Source organism: Mustela lutreola, chromosome X (assembly GCF_030435805.1).
Source record: "Mustela lutreola isolate mMusLut2 chromosome X, mMusLut2.pri, whole genome shotgun sequence".
Taxonomy (NCBI): Eukaryota; Metazoa; Chordata; class Mammalia; order Carnivora; family Mustelidae; genus Mustela; species Mustela lutreola.
The window spans coordinates 15,183,057-15,204,736 of record NC_081308.1 but is presented as its reverse complement, the minus strand read 5'-3'; the positions used below and the strand labels follow the sequence as shown (position 1 = coordinate 15,204,736).

At 49.1% G+C, this 21,680-nt stretch overlaps 2 protein-coding genes across 2 annotated transcripts in view; one reads left to right on the top strand and one right to left on the bottom strand.

Moving 5' to 3' along the window:
* The window catches only part of MAP3K15 (mitogen-activated protein kinase kinase kinase 15), a 115,671-nt gene extending 108,828 nt beyond the window's left edge, over positions 1 to 6,843 (top strand). The window contains exons 22-29 of the mRNA XM_059157232.1: positions 311 to 464; positions 1,243 to 1,428; positions 2,057 to 2,162; positions 2,986 to 3,205; positions 4,402 to 4,514; positions 5,563 to 5,672; positions 5,753 to 5,829; positions 6,350 to 6,843. Of these exons, the coding sequence (XP_059013215.1) occupies positions 311 to 464; positions 1,243 to 1,428; positions 2,057 to 2,162; positions 2,986 to 3,205; positions 4,402 to 4,514; positions 5,563 to 5,672; positions 5,753 to 5,829; positions 6,350 to 6,449 (1,066 nt within the window). The 3' untranslated portion in view covers positions 6,450 to 6,843. The remainder of the gene's footprint in view (positions 1 to 310; positions 465 to 1,242; positions 1,429 to 2,056; positions 2,163 to 2,985; positions 3,206 to 4,401; positions 4,515 to 5,562; positions 5,673 to 5,752; positions 5,830 to 6,349) is intronic.
* Positions 5,416 to 20,146, bottom strand: PDHA1 (pyruvate dehydrogenase E1 subunit alpha 1). Its single transcript, XM_059157231.1, has 11 exons — positions 19,949 to 20,146; positions 17,357 to 17,416; positions 16,754 to 16,927; positions 15,460 to 15,586; positions 14,679 to 14,770; positions 13,673 to 13,765; positions 12,660 to 12,815; positions 12,425 to 12,496; positions 9,794 to 9,861; positions 8,077 to 8,185; positions 5,416 to 7,704 (listed from the first exon to the last, which is right to left on the bottom strand). The coding sequence occupies exons 1-11, from the start codon at positions 20,000 to 20,002 to the stop codon at positions 7,540 to 7,542; spliced, it is 1,170 nt and encodes a 389-aa protein (XP_059013214.1). The 5' UTR covers positions 20,003 to 20,146; the 3' UTR covers positions 5,416 to 7,539.
* Between the last annotated feature and the right edge of the window lie 1,534 nt (positions 20,147 to 21,680).

The window sequence follows — 21,680 nt, the reverse complement described above, 5'->3', positions numbered from 1 at the left end:
CCCTCCCCCCCCACCTTCCTCCACACTTCTTATCTCCTATCCTCTTTGCCCCTCCTCCCATCATCCCCTTAATTGTCCCCTTATTCTCTCCCCCTTCCCCCCCTCCTCCCCACCCCGCCTTTCCCCTCCCTTTCCTAAAACTGGTGCTCCTAGGGTTAGAAAAAAACACCGCCTCTCTCTTCCATCGGACTACAGTTTCACCTTGGTAGGGACAGCGGGGGGGGGGGGGGGGGGGGCCTTCCCCCGTGGCATCCAACCCTCGAGACTTTTTCCTGGGACGCACACAATTGTCGCGTGTGTTTGTCCGCAGTGTTCCTGATGAGAGCTCAGCCTCCTCCCCAGAGGACAGGGACCCGGGCCTCTTCCTGCTGCGAAAGGACAGCGAGCGCCGTGCCATCCTGTACAAAATCCTCTGGGAGGAGCAGAACCAAGTGGCTTCCTACCTGCAGGAGTGCGTGGCGCAGGTAGGGCCGGGTCAGGGGAGAAGCTAACCCCGCCCCCTTTGCCCAGGGGCCAGGTCCTGGAACAGGTCCCCATGGGACGGAGGCTCCTGCTACCCCGGAACGTTTGCGCAGTCCCAGTAATGACCATAAGTATTTCCCAACGACCTTCCCTCTTCCAACAAGACAAAAGAAAATAGGAAGGAGGGGAAAAAAAAAAAAAAAAAAAAAAAAAAAAGACTCCTCTGAAGCCTGAATTTGCAAAACACTGCAGTGATCCCAGGCACAGATGGAGCGGTGCTGCCCCCTGGTGGAAAACAAGCCAAATGCAGCACGAAGCTCAGGCGTTCCCTGCTTTTGCCCTTCACTCCTGTGAATCCCCCGTTTTGAAATCCCAGCTGCGGGACGGAGTTGTCCTCAGAAGCTGGGAGAGCGGTTGCTTTGTGAAGAAAGGTTATGGATCAGAATATCTGCATTTTAACTAACTTTGGAAGCGGGAAGTTCTTTTTTAGGAAGAGGCCATTTGCCCTTCTATGAAGTAGGCTTTCTAACAAGGAGGGGTGGGGCAGTTGCACAGGGTTCGGCAGGAGGACGGACCCATTCCCAGAGGGGTTTAGTGTCTGTGTGTGTGTGTGTGTGTGTGTGTGTCTCCCCCCGGGAGGAGAGGAGCCACGTGAAAAACAATAGGGAATTCCAGAAACAGACCCCTTCGTACCTAGGTGCCCACATAATACTTGTTGGAATTCCCCTTCCTCTCTGACTTAATGAAAGTGACTTTGGTGGGGGGCGGGGCGGTGAGCAGAGTTCGGAAGACTTGCATCTCTCCGTTGGCCACATCAAGCAAATAATTGGGATCCTGAGGGACTTCATCCACTCCCCGGAGCACAGAGTGATGGCCTCCACGATATCAAAGCTGAAGGCGGACCTGGACTTTGACAGCTCGTCCATCAGTCAGATTCATCTGGTACTGTTTGGATTTCAGGATGCTGTAAGTGTTCTGTCTGGCCCTAGAGAACGTGCTAGAAGGCAGGAAGCCCACCGAAGTGGCTCAAAGCGAGGACCACTGAGTTCAGTTACCATTTTCTGCCATAGTCCCCTGTTTCGTCTAACCTGCTTACACCTAAACCCTTAGTTTCAGGAGTTCCTTCTGAACACAGAGTACGCACGTACAGGTGAACGAGAGCAGAAGCGCAGGACTTCGAGGACTCGGGGGTGGGGTGGCATCTGCCAGCTGAGGCGGTGTGGGGTTTAAGCTTATGTGTCTGTACGAACAGATGTGAGTTGTGGCTGGCCTGCCCCCGTGTCTGGTCCAGCTTTGTGTCCCACGCCCCAGGGAAGAGCCCGACCTTTCAGAGGTGCTCAGGAAACGCTCCTGGACTAAACAGTGAAGAGGCCCGGGGTGGGAGATGCCATCCCCGCCCGGCCCCCAGACCCAGCACGACTCAGGGGCCGCTTGCCTGCAAAAGCCTCTGTCTGGAAGAGACAGGAAGTCAGGCAGAAACACAGAACAGTGTGGCTGACATTTTATTTCAGAGTAGAAGTTAGCTCGAAGGAGTAAGAAGTCCTCTTTCTTACGAGGACCACGGGCCAGAAATCTGGATTTTTGTGACTTGCAGGTAAATAAGATTTTGAGGAGCCACCTAATTAGGCCCCACTGGATGTTTGCGATGGACAATATCATCCGGCGAGCGGTGCAGGCCGCGGTCACCGTCCTCATCCCAGGTAAGTGCTGCCTGTGGGGTCAAGTTCAGGCTCCGGCTGTGGAAGTGACCACCAGTATCCTCTGTGGTCAGCACTTGTTTTCTCCGTCCCGCCCGGGCTGTATACTTCCCTGCAATTCAGTAAATGCTAAGAACTTCCGGAGCCCTACTTGGGTGCCCTCCCGGCATTGCCAAGGAGCCCGCGTGGACACGGAGCTTGTGATCTGAGAGCGGGAGCCCGGGCCTGAGGGCCAGGGGCCGGCGGGCCGCCCTCTCACATGCTCGGAGGCTGGAGTGAGTGGCTCTGTCTCCTGGCAGACTCCTCCTGTGGTTTACTCTCATTTGTGAAATGTCCGAGCAGAGCAGCGGAAGGCCCAGCTCCGCTCTCCTGTGCTCACTTGATCCCGGGGAGGGAGGCTCCAGTCGCCTTCTGTTGATGCTGCCGCTCGCTCTCTCTTGACTCGGCTCCCTCCCTGTCCCAGCGGCTTCCCCGAGGAGCTTGTTAGGCCCCAGGACTTCATTACGCCCCACTCCAAGCAGGTGCCTTTCTTTAGTAGGAAGAATCCAGGCCCAGTAGGAAGCCTGGTTGTACCTTTTAAAGACGGTCCTTGCGTGATTTAACATCAGCCTCGGTTTGGTCCTCTATAAGCTGGGGATGATCGTCTTTTCACCGCAGAGAACAGAGCAAAGTCGTCTCCTCCCCATCGGTAACGCCAGCTGTCCTGATGGAGCATCACATCGGCCGGGCCGGCCTCCGAGCGCTCTCGTGTGCTGGCGCCGGACATAAGTGACGCTGTGCCCCGGCCTTGCCTAACTGTGCTCCTCTCTCCCCCATCCTCTGGCAGAGCTCCGGGCCCACTTTGAGCCTGCGTTGGAGACCGAAGGGGTGGATAAGGACACGGACGAGGCAGAAGAGGACTATCCCCAGGCAGACCTGCCTGGCCGGCAGGCACATGTGGCATTCAGAGGGAGCAGCCCCCCTTCAGCGGGTGCCCCCCAGCCCCAGCAGCTCCAGCACCAGCACCTGAGCCTCCAGCTGGGCGAGCTCAGACAGGAGACCAACAGGTGGGCAGGGATGGGACGGTCACCGAGGCCAGTAAGGGAATCTGTGGCCTTGCTGAGGGTCCCCCCTCCCCCCAAGAGAGCTGGTCTCTTTAATTCACTTCCTGGCACATAGTAGGTGACGTTAAAATGTTTGTTAAATGAAGGAAAGGATTGTCATTCGCTCTGGGCGATCGCATCCTGGGTGGACTTATGAAAACCCAACCGGCAGGCAGAGCAGACTAGACAGTGCTCGGTCCAGTGGCCGCCTTGTGGCCCGCTCACGGCTCATGCCGCGGAACACGAACAGGGAGACGCGGCACCGGGTGTGCGTGTCGCGGAAGGAACGCTGTGTACACGCTGGCGAGCTCTGAAGCAGGACCTTAGGCAGATCTAAGCCTTTCGAGAGAGACCTGGAGTGTTTGCTTTAATTTTTGAGAGACCTGGAGTTTTTAAGCTTTTAAGGTATGACAAATGCAGAAGTCGATGGACTTCGCACTTAGAACATTGCCTGGTAGGGTTGGTAAGGTTTACAATCCGCACGGGTATGAATGGTCACCTGCAGGCTCAGTGGTTCTTCCCTGGCACTGCTACCAGCCCCTCTGCCACCTCCCACTCTCAGTAGGACTAACAGCCGGCAGCGGCCACACACACGCGTCCTTCCTCCACGACCGGCCGGGCCCTAGCTCACGGACACGCCGGCTGCTGTGGTGTCTCCCGCCCCGGGGCGGTGGTGCCTGGGGGCCCCGGCTGGGTCCTGAGTGTGGGAGACCAGCGCCTGCGAAGCGCTTAGCACAGCCCCGGGTTCCGTCAGTGTCCACAGGTGTGGTCCCCCTGCTGGCGGTCATCTTTCTGCGGGGCTGCCGGCTCCTTGGCTTCCCCCTCTGAGGGAGAAAGAGCCCGAGCGCTCCTTCCAGCGGCTTGAGGAGACTCAGGGAGCCGAGCTGTCCGCACCAGCTCCTCCTGGCAGAGTTCACTGATCCCCCTCAGGTCATCTGGTTCATGATACATTTTGAGACAAAATATGCCCGAGCCCTGAGTGCTGGTCTTTGCTTTCAAGGGGAGGACACATAAGGGAGGGCCCAGGTACAGGCTGAAACCAGACCGTTGAGACTGTGCGATTTGGTTTTCTTTGTCCCCATCTCCTAAGGTTCATCCAATGTTTGAGCTGAACTGAATGGCACTAGGCTGAGTAATGGCTTTCTTTTTTTCTCAACCAGACTTTTAGAACACCTAGTTCAGAAAGAAAGAGAGTACCAGAATCTTCTCCGGCAAACCCTAGAGCAGAAAACTCGAGAATTGTATCATCTTCAGTTACAGTTCAGACCTACTGGTGAGTAAGTTTTCACTTGCTTGGACTTGTGTGAGACCACCTGAAATGTGGCTAAGGTTCTAGTCAGCCTTGCCACAGTTACTGCTTTACTAGAGAGTAACTGTATGTTCTGGAATACTCCTCAGTAATAGAAAAACTGGCACATTCAGAAACGTGCGTGAATCACACATACATCATGCTCCGTGAATGCCGACTGAAAGGGCTACACACCGAGTCCCTCGATACGGAATATGGACGCAATTGTCCGTTCAAGGCAAAATTCGAGGGACAGAAAGCATCACAACGGCGGGGGTGGGGGGTTGATGGTAAAAGGCTGCAAGAACTTCTGGGGGTGGTGGAAATGTGTCATCGGGATGGTTACGTGACTCCTCATCCAAGTTCACAGCACTGCATACCTAAAACGGGGGACTGCAGAAATTAAACCTCAGTAAACCTAATTCATTTCATGCCACGTACAAAAGAGCCACAGCCAGCCACCTCTTGGGATGTGGGAGGGGCGAGCGTGGACACATCTCAGTACTGAATTCCACGCCCTCATTTGATTTCCAGCGTAGCTAAAGCTGGGACTTCTTATAAAAGGCATTTTAAAAACTGGAATAAGCATTTAAAGTAGTACACATAGGAGAGCCTGGGTGGCTCAGTGGTGAAGTGTCTGCCTTTGGCTCAGGTCATGATCCCCGGGTCCTGGGATCGAGCCCCACTTTGGGCTCCCTGCTCAGTGGAAAGCCTGCTTCTCCCTCCCCCACTCCCCCCTGTGTGTTCCCTCTCTGTCTGTGTCAAATAAATAAAATCTTTAAAAAAAAAAAAAAATGGTAGACATAGAGCCTGTCCAGTCCTCAAGTAAGTAACCTGTGGTCCCTTTAATCTTTGAACAGTGAATCCAGGAACTGCACGCTGTGGGTTAGAGCAGCTCAGACAGGTTTAATTCATAACCTTTCAAATCACACTTCTGCTGTGTGTAATAGTTTATTCCATTCAACTTGTTACTTTTGAAGAGTTTCACTGTTAAACATTAATATACAACAAAACAAATTTCTCGTCACCGCAGATACTACAGAGAACCCAGCATCCCCTCCTGGGTCTCAGGGGCAAAGCACTGATCCAGAGCTCGTAGACTGGTTACAGCTGCAGGGAGCAGATGAGAGTACAATAGAGAAGGTAAATGTGCGACAAAGAAAACATTCCTATGCCCTTATTACAAAGCAGCTTAGCTCTTCCGTATTTGGTGTACGTTACAGATTGTTGAAGAGGGCTACACCCTGTCTGATATTCTTAACAACATCACTAAGGAAGATCTAAGACACCTTCGGCTGCGGTAAGAATGGCTTCAAAACACGGTAATAGAAAATGACTTTTTTCCTGTGATTGTGCTTTTAAATCAGTAGAAAGCAAAGTGGCGCTCACTTTCCCCACTCAATGAAATTAATTTCCTTTCTTATCGGGGGCTTAGAAAACCAGCAACCCAACTTCCCCTCTAGCTCTGGAGTTTTCTTCAGGGAAAGCTGGCTACCAGTCAGAGGAGCGTGAAACCCCAGAGCTCCGGCCTCGCAGCCGCCCTCTGCCCCCCCGAGCTCTCCCCCGCCCCTCTTTCCTCGGCCTGCCCTGCACCCAGCCACCCGGCCCTCCCGTACATGCCTTGGAGGCCACGTGCCACTCCTGCTGGAGCCCAAACACAAGGGGACAGAGCTCTATTTAAGTCGGGAACACATTTTGGCTCTCTAGACAAGTCTCGGATCGTGCACTGTAGCTTTTGACATACGGGCTCCTACTGGGTGCTGTGGCTCTGAACTTCTCTTTTCTTGCGACTCTGAAGCAGACTCCTGGTTTTTTCCCAGTGGCGGTCTCCTCTGCAGGCTCTGGACAGCAGTCACCCAGTACCGAAGAAGGGCTCAGGGGTCCCCGACCTCCCAAGATGAGGCTGAACCAGTTGGCTAGGCCAGGGGACAGAGGGCGCCGAGAGCGGACGTCTTTGTTGTTAGAAAGTTGGTAACATACGCATGAATTCCACGGAGTTTACACCAGGAAAACCTCATTATTTAAGAACTTGGAAGTTTTAAAGAATTTTTTTTATACCTGTTACTTATCAACATGTTTTAAAGGTGAGTAGAACTTTATGTATTTGGAGAACAGGGAGTGAACTCTAATTTTGACATCCCAGAATATTACAGAATTCTGTAAAATGTCCATGTTGCTGTGGTGGAAAACTCACTACACCCTATAGAACTGACTGGAAAGGTGAAGCAGGTGTTTAAACTAAAAGGGTGGCATGGGCATCACTGTTTTAGACCACAGTTTACTGTGAACTAGCATTGTACTTAAAAAGATAAAATTGATAAGAATATCCCTTGTATTTAATGTTTGATATGAATGTAAATAGAAAACTATTAAGAAAATAGGTTTGTATTTAATGTATAAATGAAGAAAACTAAGTTATTTGGCCTTTGAAATGATCAGGAAGTGGTCTTATTTAAAAATGGTGTTGCTGCGGCACCCCGCTGGCTCGGTCAGTGGAGTGTGTGACTCTTGGTCTCTGGGTCATGAGTTCGAGCCCCAAGTTGGGTGCAGAGATAAATTAAGAATAAAATCTTTGAAAAAGTAAAAACGGAGTTGTCCTTCTGCCCCCTGCCTGGAGGTAATAAATAACGTGTTTGAGAGTGGATGGTCACTGAGCCGCGGGCGCCGCTGCAAGGTCCAGGCAGTGCTCCTGCACCCCTCGAGGGTAGGAATGGCTTTAGATTTAGCTATATATTATTTAGCAAATGCTTTTCAATTATTAAAAGAAATAGAACCATTTCAAGGAAATAATCTGAAATCTAAAATAACCTTATATAACATTCACACTAAGTACTTAAGTGTGCAGTAACAGCTTTTAATGCAACACTGTACAAAACACATGCACTTACTATCTTAACCTACATTCTTCTTATGGGGTTTTCTTCCTTAACAAAGTTGAGAACAGAGTCCCTTACAGATGGAGCCCAAGAGCCCCCTGAAGGTGGAACCATCCATCACGTGCGCTCTCCCCTTAACTGATGGACTTAAACTTGATCCACTGATTGGCACCCCGAACTTCAAAAGGCGGGTCGCTGCTGTAAATGTGGTAACCCAGCTCTTCCAAAGGCGGTTCGGGATCCGCAGTGGCAAACTGGGCAGCATCCTCAATTTCCTTCCTCACTTCAACATCAATTTCCTAAAAATCAGATTATGGTTCAAGAGGTTTTTAAATAAACAGCAGCTTAGAACACCAACTAGTTCTACTCGGAACCCGTTGCTAGTAGGGAACCAGAACTCTTCTAGGCCTGGAAGTACTAACAGTTGCTATTTTTGAAGAAGTGTTTGTAAAGGCCATGATCACGGGAATATTTTGGAGCCCCACAGGGAACACTGACGGATACCTGAAGTCTATTTTTAGGAACACAGAACTGTGCTGCTGGGTTTCAAGGTTAAGCAAATAGGACTGCTTCGTATCCTACTCACACCACAATCCATCCTTTCCCACTGACCGAGGCAGCTCCCCCAGGAACGGCAGCTTTCTGGGTGCAGGAACACTGCTTGAGCCTACCTTTAATTCTTCAACGCTGGCCAGATTGCTGTTCACCATTCTATCCTTGAGCAGCATGATAGGGTCACTCTTACTTCGTACTTCCTGAATCTCTTCTCGGGTACGGTAACTGCAAGGCGGCAAACAAGGTCAGAGCAGTCGGCTCTGCCACAGCTCTCCCAGGGACATGGTGCCATGATGTTCTCAAAATACAAGAACGCTGCCTCTAACATCCTAGTATCTTTCATAGAAAAACTCTGCCCTGGCAATTCCTCGGGCTTCTCAGGCATTCTGACAACAGAGCTCAAGCTATCTGCTGCTCTCATTGAGATGTAGGATATGAAGAAAGTGGTAGAGCTGCATTAGGTGCCATTTAAGGTGGGTGGCAAGAACTGCAGACTGGAAGGTGACAGAATGCCAAGTAGGAGACAGGGTTAGGAGCCCAGAGAAGTGGGGCCAGCGAAAACCTGGACAGCAGGTTTTCTAATTCCTGATTCTAGAATACAACTGACCCTTGAACAGAGTGCCAACCCCTGCCATGGACACAGTTGAAAATCTACCACTTTGAGTCCTGAAAAACAACTCTTACTAATTAACAATTAATAGAAATTGTGTATGTTACATGTATTATACGCTATATTCTTAAGCCAAAAGTGTGAAAGAAAATAAAAACATTACTATTCTGTATTGAAAATCCCTAAGATGTACCCGCGCGGTTCAAACCTGTGTTGTTTAAGGCTCAACTGTACATCCCTGTCCTACATCTTTGAAACCTGTTATTTCAAGTAACACTTAAAGGGAGGGCTCTGTTTTCCTGAAAACACCAAGTGTTATTTTTCCATGTAAGTTGCTCTTTGTAACACTTTCCCTTCGAACTCCAGTCTACTCCCAGGCTCGACAGGGCAGGCTTACTCGGACTAAATCCACTTCTATATTTGTCACACTCTGGGACGGCAGCGTTACATTCCAGAGTTACTAAGTGCCTAGTTCAACTATCTTTCTAGTGTAACCTACTCTGTTCTGACTGATCTATTTCAACATACTGAATGCCCCTTGTTGCCAGGTGGCCTCACCCCTACCAGCCAGGTTTTCAAATTCTGGCTCTATGGTGGGGTAACGCCTACAAAAGCTACATGCCCCGAAACATATACACTCTATGCCATCAACCTGTTTTGTGCAACGATTTCTCTCTACAATTTTTTTTTTTTTTTTTAAGATTTTATTTATTTATTTGACAGAGAGAGATCACAGTAGGAGAGAGGAAGGGAAGAGATCAGAGAGAGAGAGGAAGGGAAGCAGGCCCCCTGCTGAGCAGAGAGCCCGATGTGGGACTCGATCCCAGGACCCTGAGATCACGACCAGAGCCGAAGGCAGCGGCTTAACCCACTGAGCCACCCAGGCACCCTCTCTACAATTTCTTAAAGCAACGTCTATCCCCAACAGGGGACTTGAATTCACAAATCCGACAGTCATGTGCTCTACCCCGAGCTGGCCAAGTGACCCTCTCTGCAGTTTACTGCTGCTCATGTTAACATGTGCAGATGACATATTCTAGAGACTTTCAGAATGCTTCCAGGGAAAGAATCAAACAACTACTCAACACCAACTGCTTCACTGCATGAAGCCCCCTGGTGTCTGGCCTCCAAAGCGAATGCTGAAATGCTTTGCTTTTTCATCTGAGTAGCACCATGAGAGGCCCACCCACTCGGGACCCCACACTGATTTCCCATGACCATACCTGACGCCAGGGTCGCTCATGCTGTGTCCGTGGTAACGGTAGGTCTGTAGCTCCATCAGTATGGGCCCCTGAAACAGAACCCAGTGGAGACTGAGATAATGGGCACAGCACATCCTTCCAGAGTCAAAGATGTTCTCTTACCAGACTCTCTATCAGTTGGCTGAGTTGTCAAGAACTTCCTCTTAGCTAATACCTATGTACTCCATGTTTCGTCCTTCTCATTAAGAATCAAGGGTGCCTGGGTGGCTCAGTGGGTTGGGCCGCTACCTTCGGCTCAGGTCATGATCTCAGGGTCCTGGGATCGAGTCCCGCATCGGGCTTTCTGCTCAGCGGGGAGCCTGCTTCCCTCTCTCCCTGCCTGCCTCTCTGTCTACTGTGATCTCTCGCTTGTCAAATAAACAAATAAAATCTTTAAAAAAAAAGAAAGAAAGAAAGAAAGAAAGAATCAAAAAGGCTGGGGCGCCTAGGTGGCTCAGTGGTTTAAGCCTCTGCCTTCAGCTCAGGTCATGAGCTCAGGGTCCTGGGATCGAGCCCCACGTTGGGCTCTCTGCTCAGCGGGGAGCCTGCTTCCCCCTCTCTCTCTGCCTGCCTCTCTGCCTGCTTGTGATCTCTATCAAATAAATAAATAAAAATCTTTAAAATAAAAAAAAATTAAAAAAAAAAAAAAGAATAAAAAAGGCTAGGGCGCCTGGGTGGCTCAGTGGGTTAAGCCTCTGCCTTCGGCTCAGGTCATGATCTCAGGGTCCTGGGATCAAGCCCTGAATCGGACTCTCTGCTCAGCAGAAAGCCTGCTTTCCCCACTCCCTCTGCCTGCCTCTCTGCCTACTTGTGATCTCTGTCAAGTAAATAAATAAAAAATTAAAAAAAAAATCAAAAAAGCATCCTGCATGTTATAGAGCCCACTGATCTTAAATTTTCCTCAGCACTGCCTCTGATAAATAATCCTATAAAACAGCTAAGATTTAGTACAGAAAAACCTATTAGAAAACAGGTATGTCACCAAGGGAGAGCACAGTTTTTATCTTCAGGATCAATAAAGCTACTTTTCCCCCCTCAGTCAGAGGAAATGATCTACAAGCATTTGGAGCCTTTTTAAAAAGCTAGAGAAAAATACTAACACAATCTTGCAGAATACACCTAAAAGCAAACCTCTAAGTGTGCTGGAAAGTGCAGGACAGGCGAACTAAAACTAGGTTGGATAGGTCAGTCTCTACCTCATGTACCCTCGGAGGGGCCGACACCCTAACCTCCTGCACAGGTCTGGCTAGCGTGTGACAAAGTTGATTCTGACATCTGGGTAGCAGCCCTGTGATGCTGCTGGCCAGCCTGACCACCAAGACTGTGTCCTCTGGTTACATTACCCCCGTCTTCCAGAAGACATCTTTGAACACTGAGGGGAGAGGGGAGATCTCGGATCCCTGGGGCCGTCTGGTGTAGTAGTTGAGGGACGGGGAGGCCCTGCTCTCAGTCCAAGCGCCTGGGATCCAAACCAGGCTGTCACCTATAGTAGCTTTGTACCCTTAACTGCTCTGTGCCTTAGGTTACTGTTTTACAGGCGAGGAGACCTAACTCAAGGACTGTGCTGATTAACACACAAGTGCTTACTGCGTCGCCTGACACCTGTCAATCCCTCACTGTCACCTCTTTTTCTGTTCTGTCATCCAGGAGCTATTGGAAAACACAGAGGGTTGGGCTTAAAGGGGTTTCGAAACTCTCCCCTAATTCCAAAATCAGGCTGTGAATGAACACAGAAATAAATGTATAATAATAAGCCAGTGACCGTGTTTCCATGTACGTTTGTACCCTGCACGTTCTGTCCGGAACTGGGGAAGACGGGAGTGACAGTCACTGCCCAAGCCCCAGCCCTCTAGTCTGGGGGGTCCCAGTGGAGATTCCTGAGCCTACTGCCACCTCCGACCTACTTGGTTTCATTCCGTTCTCCTCGCGTGCGGCCCTCCTCCACCTGCCCTCCTCCGCCACCCCCCACTCCCCACACGCGTCTCCGCTAGCCCAGTCCGACCGCACAGGGCATGTCTCGGAAAGGTAAACCCTAGGGACGTGCTTCCGAGGCTGTGAACGGCAATGGAACACCCTTCCACTAGCTCCGCCGGTACCTGAGCCAACTTCCCGGTGTCGTCTCCCTCCACTACTTTACCTGGAAGGTCAAGATTCTCAGGACTGAAAAAACAAGACTAAGATGACACACTTTAACCCTAACATTTAACTTACAGAAGACAAGCTTACACTGAACGCCTCTCATCCAAGCAAAGTTCTGTGCTGAGCGCTGTGGGGGTCGCCAATCTGCTCAGCTAAGGGGCTTATGGTTAATGGGGAGGAGGAGTGGAGGGCGGAGGCACAGGATGAAACCACAAGGCATAATGCTGAAGGAGCGCTCCGAGGAGAGAGCCACGCCAAGTGCAGGCATCGTGGGATGCTTCCCAAGACGTGAGCTACCGAGACCGCGGTGTTTACAAAGGGACCCGACTCACTGGCCTCTGCTTCTACCTTACACACACCTCAACTGCCAGCCACCCCTGATGAGCTGTAAGAGACACACGGGAGGCATTCTTTTAATTGTAAGGTAAATGTCAACAGAAATCTCTGACCCGGAGGCCTACGAGAAAGTCTTACCTTTCCAGATCTACAGTAGGCAGCTGCAAACCTTGTTGCCTCCCGGACACACAAGATGTCCATTCCATCTACCTGTTCAGACACAGGAAAGGGCCGAGCATAAACCAAATGCGTCAGACCATTTTTAACTTTACAGGACCCGTCCATGCACGGAGAACAGAGAACTGCGCAATCTGTCTGAGGTGGTCAAGGACCCACAAAGGGGCGGCCCCGGCCTCACACCAGGTGTCCTCACCCTCAGCCCAGGGATGAAGTCGCCTCTCTTGTAGTAGTCCGTGCTGGCCGCTGCTCTCTCAACAGATGTTCCCATTCCATAGCGGTTGTTCTCACAGATGAAAATACACGGCAGTTTCCACAAAGCTGCCATGTTGTAAGCTTCAAATATCTGACCCTGGAAGCGTGGATAGGAAGTTCAAGTGGTTTTATCCGGCTATTTTTCTCTAGACTACTACATCATCCCCCAAAGCTGCTGCTCTCCCTGGCATGAAAGCTTTCCAAAAAAATGGAAAGCTTCACCTTCCCCACAGAGCTTTTAAGGCAAAGGAGTGTGTGTGTGTGTGTGTGTGTGTGTGTGTGTGTGTGTGATGGGGGGGTGGGGAAGACATGACAAGCATCATCTCTTTTTGCAAACAAAGGAAGTGACAAACCAAACAACACCACTTGTTTTGGTGGGGCCAAGCAGTGGGGCCAAGGCAGTGGTACAGAATACATTAGGAAGAGACCAACATGTAAAACTTCGTGGCTACCTCCTGCTATGCTTTACTATAAACGGGTAACACAGCGAGCCAGTGTCTGAGAACCCTTCAGAGCAGGGCCTCAGTATTGTCCATGGACTGGTGAGGACTCAGGAGCATGACAGGAAAAGTACGAGCTGAGGCTCAGAAACCACGAGAGGAGTCTGATGATGCCATGGCATCCGAGAGAGGTCTGTACGTTACGGGACTGGCATAACAGCTAGTCTGGCCTGGGTGAAGATGTAAAAAGGTCCTTCCACCTGCAGAGCGTTTGTGAAGCCCCGAGGAGGTGGCAAAGGAGCGCGCCTCCGCGGGGCGCCGGCACCAAGCGCTTGTGCCACACGCCACGAAGGAAACCTGTAATGCGGCCATAAACCCCAATTCCGGCCTGCCCTGAACGGCTACTTCAACTGCCAAGCAACAGACTCCTTGTCCACCAATGGAACTAGGACTACGCAACACTCTGGAAACAAAACTGCAAGGGTTACTGCCAAGTCAAGAGACACGTACTCACCTGATTAGCAGCACCGTCGCCATACAAAGTCAGACAGACCTCATCCTTCCCGTTATACTTACAGGCCAAGGCAATCCCCGCTCCCAAGGGCACCTAGTATGAAGGACAACCACGGAAAGAACCACAGAAATCCATGAGGGGTGAAAGTAATGCTCTGAATTTTCAGCCCTGGCCAGAATTTGAGAAAGGACACTGTCGTCACAAACTCCCCACACTCTCCCTACCCCTAACTACCCTACCGCCAGTGTTACAATCAAACTGGTAGAGGAACATGAATAATTCTACCTTAACCATTGAACAGTAACACTTCTATAAAGATTCAACTACTCAAGAGCCAAAGTATGAAACCTAGGTCTTTTTTTTTTTTTTTTTTTTAACATACAGCAGCAGCACATTACAAAGTGAGGCAAACAATCTCATAATTTTACGCCATTCTTCATTTCCTTGCAATTTTTTTTTTTTTAATTCTAGTTAACACATAGCATTACTGCTGGTTTCAGGAGAATGTAGTGATTCGTCACTCAGACATCACATCCAGGCTGTAACTTCATTATTCGCTGAGGAGAACAAAGAGGACGGACTGTACGACCACAAGAGCTGGACGGATTACTGACGTGGCCCCTAAGATCCTGATCGCCTGCCTTTCCTCCTCAGATACCTGCACCCACAGTCTATAGCAGGGGGAGGACGGGCTAAATGGATGTGACAAAGCAATTAATGAGCTTAAATATAAACGAAAAGGTGACAGGATAGGCCGCTGCTAGGGATTCTTGCTTATGTATAAAACGTTAAAAATTACCTAAAAAGAATAATTTTAAATCACTGTCCAAATCTATTACTAACTGATCAAATGGTAAGCTATGAATCAACAGGTCTTTTAAAATACACCCAGCACCCAAAGTACTAAAATACGTGAAAGGGAAGCTCTCCCAGGTAGGACATGTTAAGACATGGTCCAGGGCCAAATCTAGGAGAGCGGGCAGTCCTCGTCCTCCACGCGAATCACCTGCGCGCCGACGATGCCGTTGCCCCCGTAGAAGTTCTTGGCGTACATGTGCATCGATCCACCTTTCCCTTTAGCACAGCCTCCTCTTCGTCCTATAAATGGCAGCACGTGCACATACACATCAAAGCAAATACCCAAGGGAAAACCACACCCCAAGTATTTACTCAAGAGGCTCCACCACTAGAACTCACAGGCTCATTCAATTCTATAAGCCCTCTGCCCTCTATGCAGACACAGATTCCACCCTTATCTCCTGGTCCTTTCAGGAAGGTCCATCCAGTCCCATGTCCTTGCGTTTTCCAGCTCGCTAACCACTGAGTTTCCTTTCGATGGTAGCATCGTGGTACCCTGGACTTTTTTTTTTTTTGCCAGCTACATCTTCCGATTTCTCCCGCACTGGTGCACTGAACAGTTCAAGAGTCAAGGGGGGGTACAAAGGGAATAGTAAAAAGATTCCTAAAATTTAAACTGCATACAAGGAAATGCTCCTACTCTCAATTTTCGTTCTATGACTGCTAATTTCTACTGGCGTGCTTGAGTGACAAACAGTATTCTAATTTTATAAAGCTAACATTTTTAGACTTACGAAACTTTCACCTGGGGGGCCAGGTGACCTCAGAAATAGTTTACTAAAAAGCACAACAGAGATACCAGAGCCCCACAAGGGAGAACTTTTATTTCATACTCAAAAAGGTTTTAATGTTAAGTTGTAACAGCCTTTTAATATGAGAAAACTGCACTTCTTTCACTAATTTCCCCTTTTTGAAAATCAATAGCAAACCTGTAAGCTCTGCGAGAATTTCTCGGACAGAAAGCCCACGAGTGAAGGTAAAGCCATGAGCCCGATAGGCTGTGATAAGATGGTCTGTGGGATTTATGCCAGCCTCCAAGCCCACACAACAAGCTTCCTACGTTAAAGGAAAAAGCAGTTAATGAGTCAGTAACATACACATTTCTAGATAAAAATCCCTAACCTATTACAAAAATTTGGCCCAGTAGAACTCTTAATATAAATCACAACAGAAGCTCCTTTTTTTTTTTTTAATTTTTATTTATTTGACAGACAAGTCACAAGTAGGCAGAGAGGCAGGCGGGGCGGGCCGGGGGTGGGGGGAGCAGGCTCCCCGCTGAGCAGAGAGCCTGACACAGTGCTCCATCCCAGGACTCCGAGACCATGACCCAAGCCGAAGGCAGAGGCCTTAACCCACTGAGTCACCGAGGCACCCCAGGAGCTCCATTTTTCATCAGAAACAGAACAGAGGGAAAAGTCAAGCCTGAAGCTACCAACTGGAAATCCACAGATTTACTGTTTCAAGCCGGTACAGTGATTTGGAAAAAAATTCCTGAATAAGATGTCAACAATACTGGGAGAATTTCGTATGAAAATTGAAACTGGAGCACCTGGGTGGCTCAGTGGGTTAAGCCTCTGCCTTCAGCTCAGGTCATGATCTCAGAGTCCTGGGATCCAGCCCTGCATCGGGCTCTCTGCTCAGCGGGGAGGCTGCATCCCACCCCACCCCTGCTGCCTGCCTCTCTGCCCACCTGTGCGCGCTCTGTCAAATAAATAAATAAAATCTTTTAAAAATAAAGAAAAATAAATAAAAGTGAAACTTCTGTTATCTGTTGAAGAACCAAAACCAGGAAGCATTAACCCCAGATTTCCACATGGCGCCAACTGGCCAGAACTAAGCGACGGTTTCTCCGGGTGGGCGGGGCCTGCCCGCTCCGTCCCTGAACAGTCCTGCCTTCTTCACTAATTCATTCCAGCCAGCTCGTGCCCACAGGCATTCGAATTTGTAACCCTTGGCCTAAACCAGAAAAACAAAACACAAAGGGAAAACCCTCTCGCCCACAAGTATATACACTACAGGTGATCACAAAGCCATCAAGGCGCTCGCTGGACACCAGCAGCGGGATGTGTGCGTGACTTCCTCAGCATGAGCTTCGGAGCGGGCCTCGCAAGCTCGTCCAGCCTCAAATCCTTCAGATGCGTGAGGCGGGGTGAAAACCAGTAACTACAAACCATACTTAAACTCCTACATCCAACATGGTTTTGCTACAAAACCACCACTCACCTGACCATCACACAAATGACAGAAACCACGAATAATCTTCTGCTTGTACAGCTGATCTGCCTTTAACTCCATCCGGCGGACCGTCTGCATCATCCTGTAGTACTTGAGCCCGTCCTCCCTGGTGAGCACTGTGGTGACAGGAGGGCCCTCCTCCAGCCGGTGAAGATCGCATTTCTGAAATGGAATCAGTTAACTTCCAGTTACTACAACGTAAACAAGGACAACCCACTGTAAGATCTGTTATCTCACTGCGATAATATTTAACTCAAAAACCAGCAGAGGAGCACAAAAGAAATGCCGCACATTGCTTCTGACTCCTTAAATCATAAAGCTCATTCTGCAAGAGGATCGAGTTTAGAGGAATGAAATCGAAGATGACTCCCCGCCCCCCCCAAAATCCATGGGAGTCAAAGGAGTTATAGAGGCTGAAAGACAAACTTCCAAAGAAATTTTTTTTAAAGATTTTATTTATTTGAAAGCGAGCACAAACAGGAGGAGCAGCAGCAGGAAAGGGAGAAGCAGACTCTCCACTGAGCAGAGAGCCTGACGCAGGCCTTGTGGACGTGTGGAAAAATTACTAACACAAAGCAAAACACCTCTTACCTTAATTTCAAATGTAGCATCATTTGCAAAATTACGGGAGGCCACGAGCACTCTGCTTGCCTTGAAAGACCAAAATATACAAATATATCAGTACTTTTTATTGTCAGGTATTTTTGAAAGTCATTATTATCATTTATCAGTTATCAGGATGCAGTCCTGGATTTTTCATAAGCCCCAACATATTCACGAGTGTATCCTCCACTCTTTACTTTGTTGGGATCTTGCCTTTAAAATGAATCCATGCTCTGGCCAATGAAACATGATCATACCCACTTCTGAAGTTAACAGCAGAAAGAGAAAGGAGGCAAAAATCAAACCCATCCACTTGGCCATTTTGTTTCCATAGAAATCACAGTGAAAACAGAATGAAGTTAATGGCCAAACTGAAGAGACTAGATAACCTGTGGGCTTTGTATCTCTGCTATTTGCAGTCATAACCAGACACTGAACAAGCCAAAACTTTACTTTCAGAATTCTTCTTCATATAAAACTATGATCCAATTCCCATTTCAGGTAAACCGCTATCCTATGATATGGCTCCACGACAAGCATATTGTCAACCACTCAAAGTATGAGATACAAGCCTCAGGAGGGAGAGATGTTCTCTGCAACCAGCGTTCCATTCTTGCTATTTGCGTGGCTGTTACTGCTTGGATGGTAAAAAGTGGGGAAATGTTTCTTTGCGACTTTTTCAACTGAATATATCTGCTCACAACAGAAGTACTCTAAGTGATGGCTAAGGTCCAGATTAGACCACACACATTTAAGCAATTACTATTACTGTATTATTTTAGCCACATTCTGCCACATTTTCAAACACTGATATGTAAATTGACATGACTTCTTTCCACGGAGACCTGAAGCATATTCTTCAGATCCCACAAAAAGTACAACTGAAGTTGTAGTCCACTCTTGCTTTTATCCAGTTAACAAAATTATTGTAACTCAAAATTCATTTCTATTTGATTTGGGTGGTATTATATGACTTTTGAAGAGGGCAAAGTTTTACTGCGATGAAGTGCAATTTGCATTTCATGCCAATGCACTGCTGGAAGAATGGAAAACACAAGCAGGTTATGTAGAGCAGCCGAGCAAATGAGCCTCTGGTATTAATGACTTCTCTCTGTTCCTAGGGACACAAGGTGACAGTAATTTGAAAACGCACACACCAGTTTTTCTTTTACTGTAGAACACCACCAATTCTATTGCAGCCCTTTAAATTTAACCTGATTCAGAACTAAGACGCTCACATAAAGTTGAAAACATGTTTCCATTACTTACATTCAACTAAAAAGTGAAAATGTGAGATTAAATAGCCTAGAGCCTGGCACACATTAAGAGCTCAAGAAACGTTGGTGTATCTTGTGATATACAGAAATAAAACTGAAATGCGCTTATCTTTCAGGTGGATCTAGTTGCAATTAAATGCTAGTAAGGGATGAACCAAACTGTGTTTTGTAGTTATTTCCGTCAAAGGGATTCCCAGAAGAGTGTCCTTCCTACTTTTCAATGATCTCTGCGCATTCTAGGCAGAACTGCCCCCAAATCCTGGGAGTTACTAGAACTTGAAAAGCAAGTCAAGCTTGGCTGCTAGTTGTACCCAGTAATACTACCTCCCCACACCAAGAGATCAAAATGCTTGAAGGCATTAGGTGCATCTAAAAGCTAGAGCCATAAATAGTGCTAACCTTCCACGCTCCCAAGGAGCACTGCGGTTTTCTTTAGCTACTTTTACCCTAAGCGTGTGTGTTTAAGGGGGAGGGCGGTTTCCTCTAGGTTCTGCCTGACTGGTCTTGAAGTGACTGCCAAGAAAAACCCAACGTTGAGGAACGTGGGGGAGGTGGTTTCTAGTGAGCATGACCCGGAATTAACCCTCCAGAGCTGGGGGCAGGTGTTCCACAAATGTATACCCAACTGGGCACCGAAATACCACTGAACACAGATGGACCAGGCACTATTTGGAAAGGTTAACGTACGCGTCACGCGTTTCAGCTTCACGACAACCCCACGAGATGCATACTGGTAGTATTTCCTCTTCAGAGAGAAGGAAACCGAGCACGGGAGATTTAAAACAAAAACAAAAACCTGCCCAAGGTTACAGGGCTAGTAAATGGTGAGGCAGGTGTTTGAACGCGACTAGTCTCGGGATTTCACGCTCTTAACATACTGCACGGCCTCTCAATCAAGAGGAATGTAATTAGGAAGATTTAAAATGAGTGGGCAGGATCAACTGGAGACTCAGGGATGCCCAAGGCCCCCTTTTCTACCCACAGTAAAAGAACAGACACTTCTGGAGCACACCTACTTGAGCCGGTACCGGAAGCCGTGGCTGACCTCCCCGCGGACCTCGTAGAGCTCCCCTCCCCCACTTCGCTGCCGAAGGGCCGGGCAGCCGCTCGTCCCGGGGCCGGGAGCGGACGGCCAGGCGCGAAGGCAAAACAAAAGGTCCGTGGCCCTCCGGCCGCTCCGCAGCGCCCTCGGCGGCGCCACACCGGGCGCCCCCAGACCCGGGCCGTCCTCCAGCGTCCTCCGGGATCCGGCCCCGCCTCGGCCCCGCTCGCGCCCTACCCCGGGCCGCCCACGCTGCCTCACCGGCTTCTGGGCGACGCCCAACACGCGAGAGACAGCGGCGAGCATCTTCCTCATGGATTGGCGGCAGTGGCGGCGGCGGCGGCGGCAGCGACTCCCAGCGACTCAAGCAGCGGGATCCCAAATTCTCCAAGTCTCCTTCAGGCGCCCGGAGCGGACGGCACGCCTTAACCGCAGCACGACGAGACGCACGGAAACACGTCATGCGCTGCGCCGGGCCGCAGGCCAACCAGGAGAGTTCCTAGGGTGTGCCCCGCCCACCAAAAAGGCCCGCGGCCGCTCAGTGGGTGTCGGCGCCAGAGAGGGAGGGGGCTGGGAGCTCCTTCCGTCACCACGCCGCGGAAGGGGGAGGATGCGTAACGCGTCGGCCTGGGAAAGTGAAGCCCCGCCTTCAGGGCCTCGCGGGAAAATGGGCTTTTCCTTGGGTTTAGCAACCTACCGTGCGCCCAGTCCTTCCGGTGCTGCACTTTTGCAGCTTTCGCGCAGTGCACGGGATGGTGAAGATTTACGGCATGGTCGGAACCAAAAGACGGAACACCTGGTTTCTGTAAATGGTTCTGCTGCTAACTTGTTTTAAAGAGATCATGTAACCGTTGTAAAATGCCGTCCTGTCTACCTGAGCTACGATCTAAAAACCGGTTCCCCAGGTAAATATTGAGAGATCACTGGAAAAAGCCTTTAGCTCTAGTTATTGGTTCACAAGCTCAACGTGAGTTAACAGCATAACACAGCTGATAATAAAAGCATACGCCAAGAAACAAGCACAAAAACAACTCTAGGTTCTATTCAGTGAGTTCCCAGGTCAAAAGGCTGGTTGTGGGCTACTGGGATTTCACCTGGGGTACGGTGTTCAGATTTGAGCTCCCCATTTAAGGAGAACAGTGTCAAAAACGGGTGGAATCCAGGGGACTGGTCAGAAGGTTGAGAGGCTGAAATTATAATTTGTGAAGAATGATTAAAAGAGGGGGAACGCCAGATTAACTTGGGAGTGGGCTAGGTTGTGTTTTGTTAACATAATGAACATTGACCTTCATATTTCAGTCACTCCAAGAACTTGAAATGCCTCAAGTCACCTTGATTGCACTACAGGTCCCTCAGAGCTTGGTTGGGGCTCTGCCTCATGTCATCTTCCCTCTGGCACTCAGATGCAATAGCCTCTCTCAGGAGCTTAGCAGGGTAGAGGGCAAAGAGATCATTTCAGCTGGCTCTCAAAGCTTCTACCCAGAAGTGATACACATCTTCTCAATTTCCATAAACCAGAGCTAATCACCCAACATATCTGAATTCAACAGAGTGAGGTATAATAATCCTTCTGTCAGGAAGAAACCCAGAAAATAGGTTGAACAGTAAAACTGTAGAGAACTGGATACATCTTTGCACATTTTCATGCCAGCCATGTTCCACGAGAAAGAGCTATTGTGTGCGTGTGTGTGAATAAGGATTTCAGTTCAGTATAACAATGAATTTCCTAACAATAAGAATTGTCCCATGAGATGATTCCCTACTGGTGTCACCAAAAGTATTCAAATCCAAAGTTCAAAGCATGACCAGTTGTCAGAATGGTTAGAAGAAGGAATCTGACACTGGCAGGAGCGTCAACTGAGAAACCTTGTTGATTCTTCCCGTGAGAAGAGCACTCCTCAAAGGAGTGACCAGGGCCATTAAAAGGTAGGGATGGAAGTGAGATGCTGCTGCAGATTGAATGTGAAGGGTGAAGGAAAAGGAAGGCAAAGGG

Bases quoted from the DNA above. Each gene is read 5' to 3' on its own strand.
- PDHA1 (XM_059157231.1), bottom strand. From the start codon at position 20,002: ATGAGGAAGATGCTCGCCGCTGTCTCTCGCGTGTTGGGCGTCGCCCAG. The intron at 14,771-15,459 runs GTTTGCTATTGA...TGCCATTTATAG, and splicing joins AATTCTCGCAGAGCTTACAG to GACGAAGAGGAGGCTGTGCT. The intron at 8,186-9,793 runs GTATGGTCATGG...GCCGCCTTGCAG, and splicing joins ATGAGCGACCCTGGCGTCAG to TTACCGTACCCGAGAAGAGA.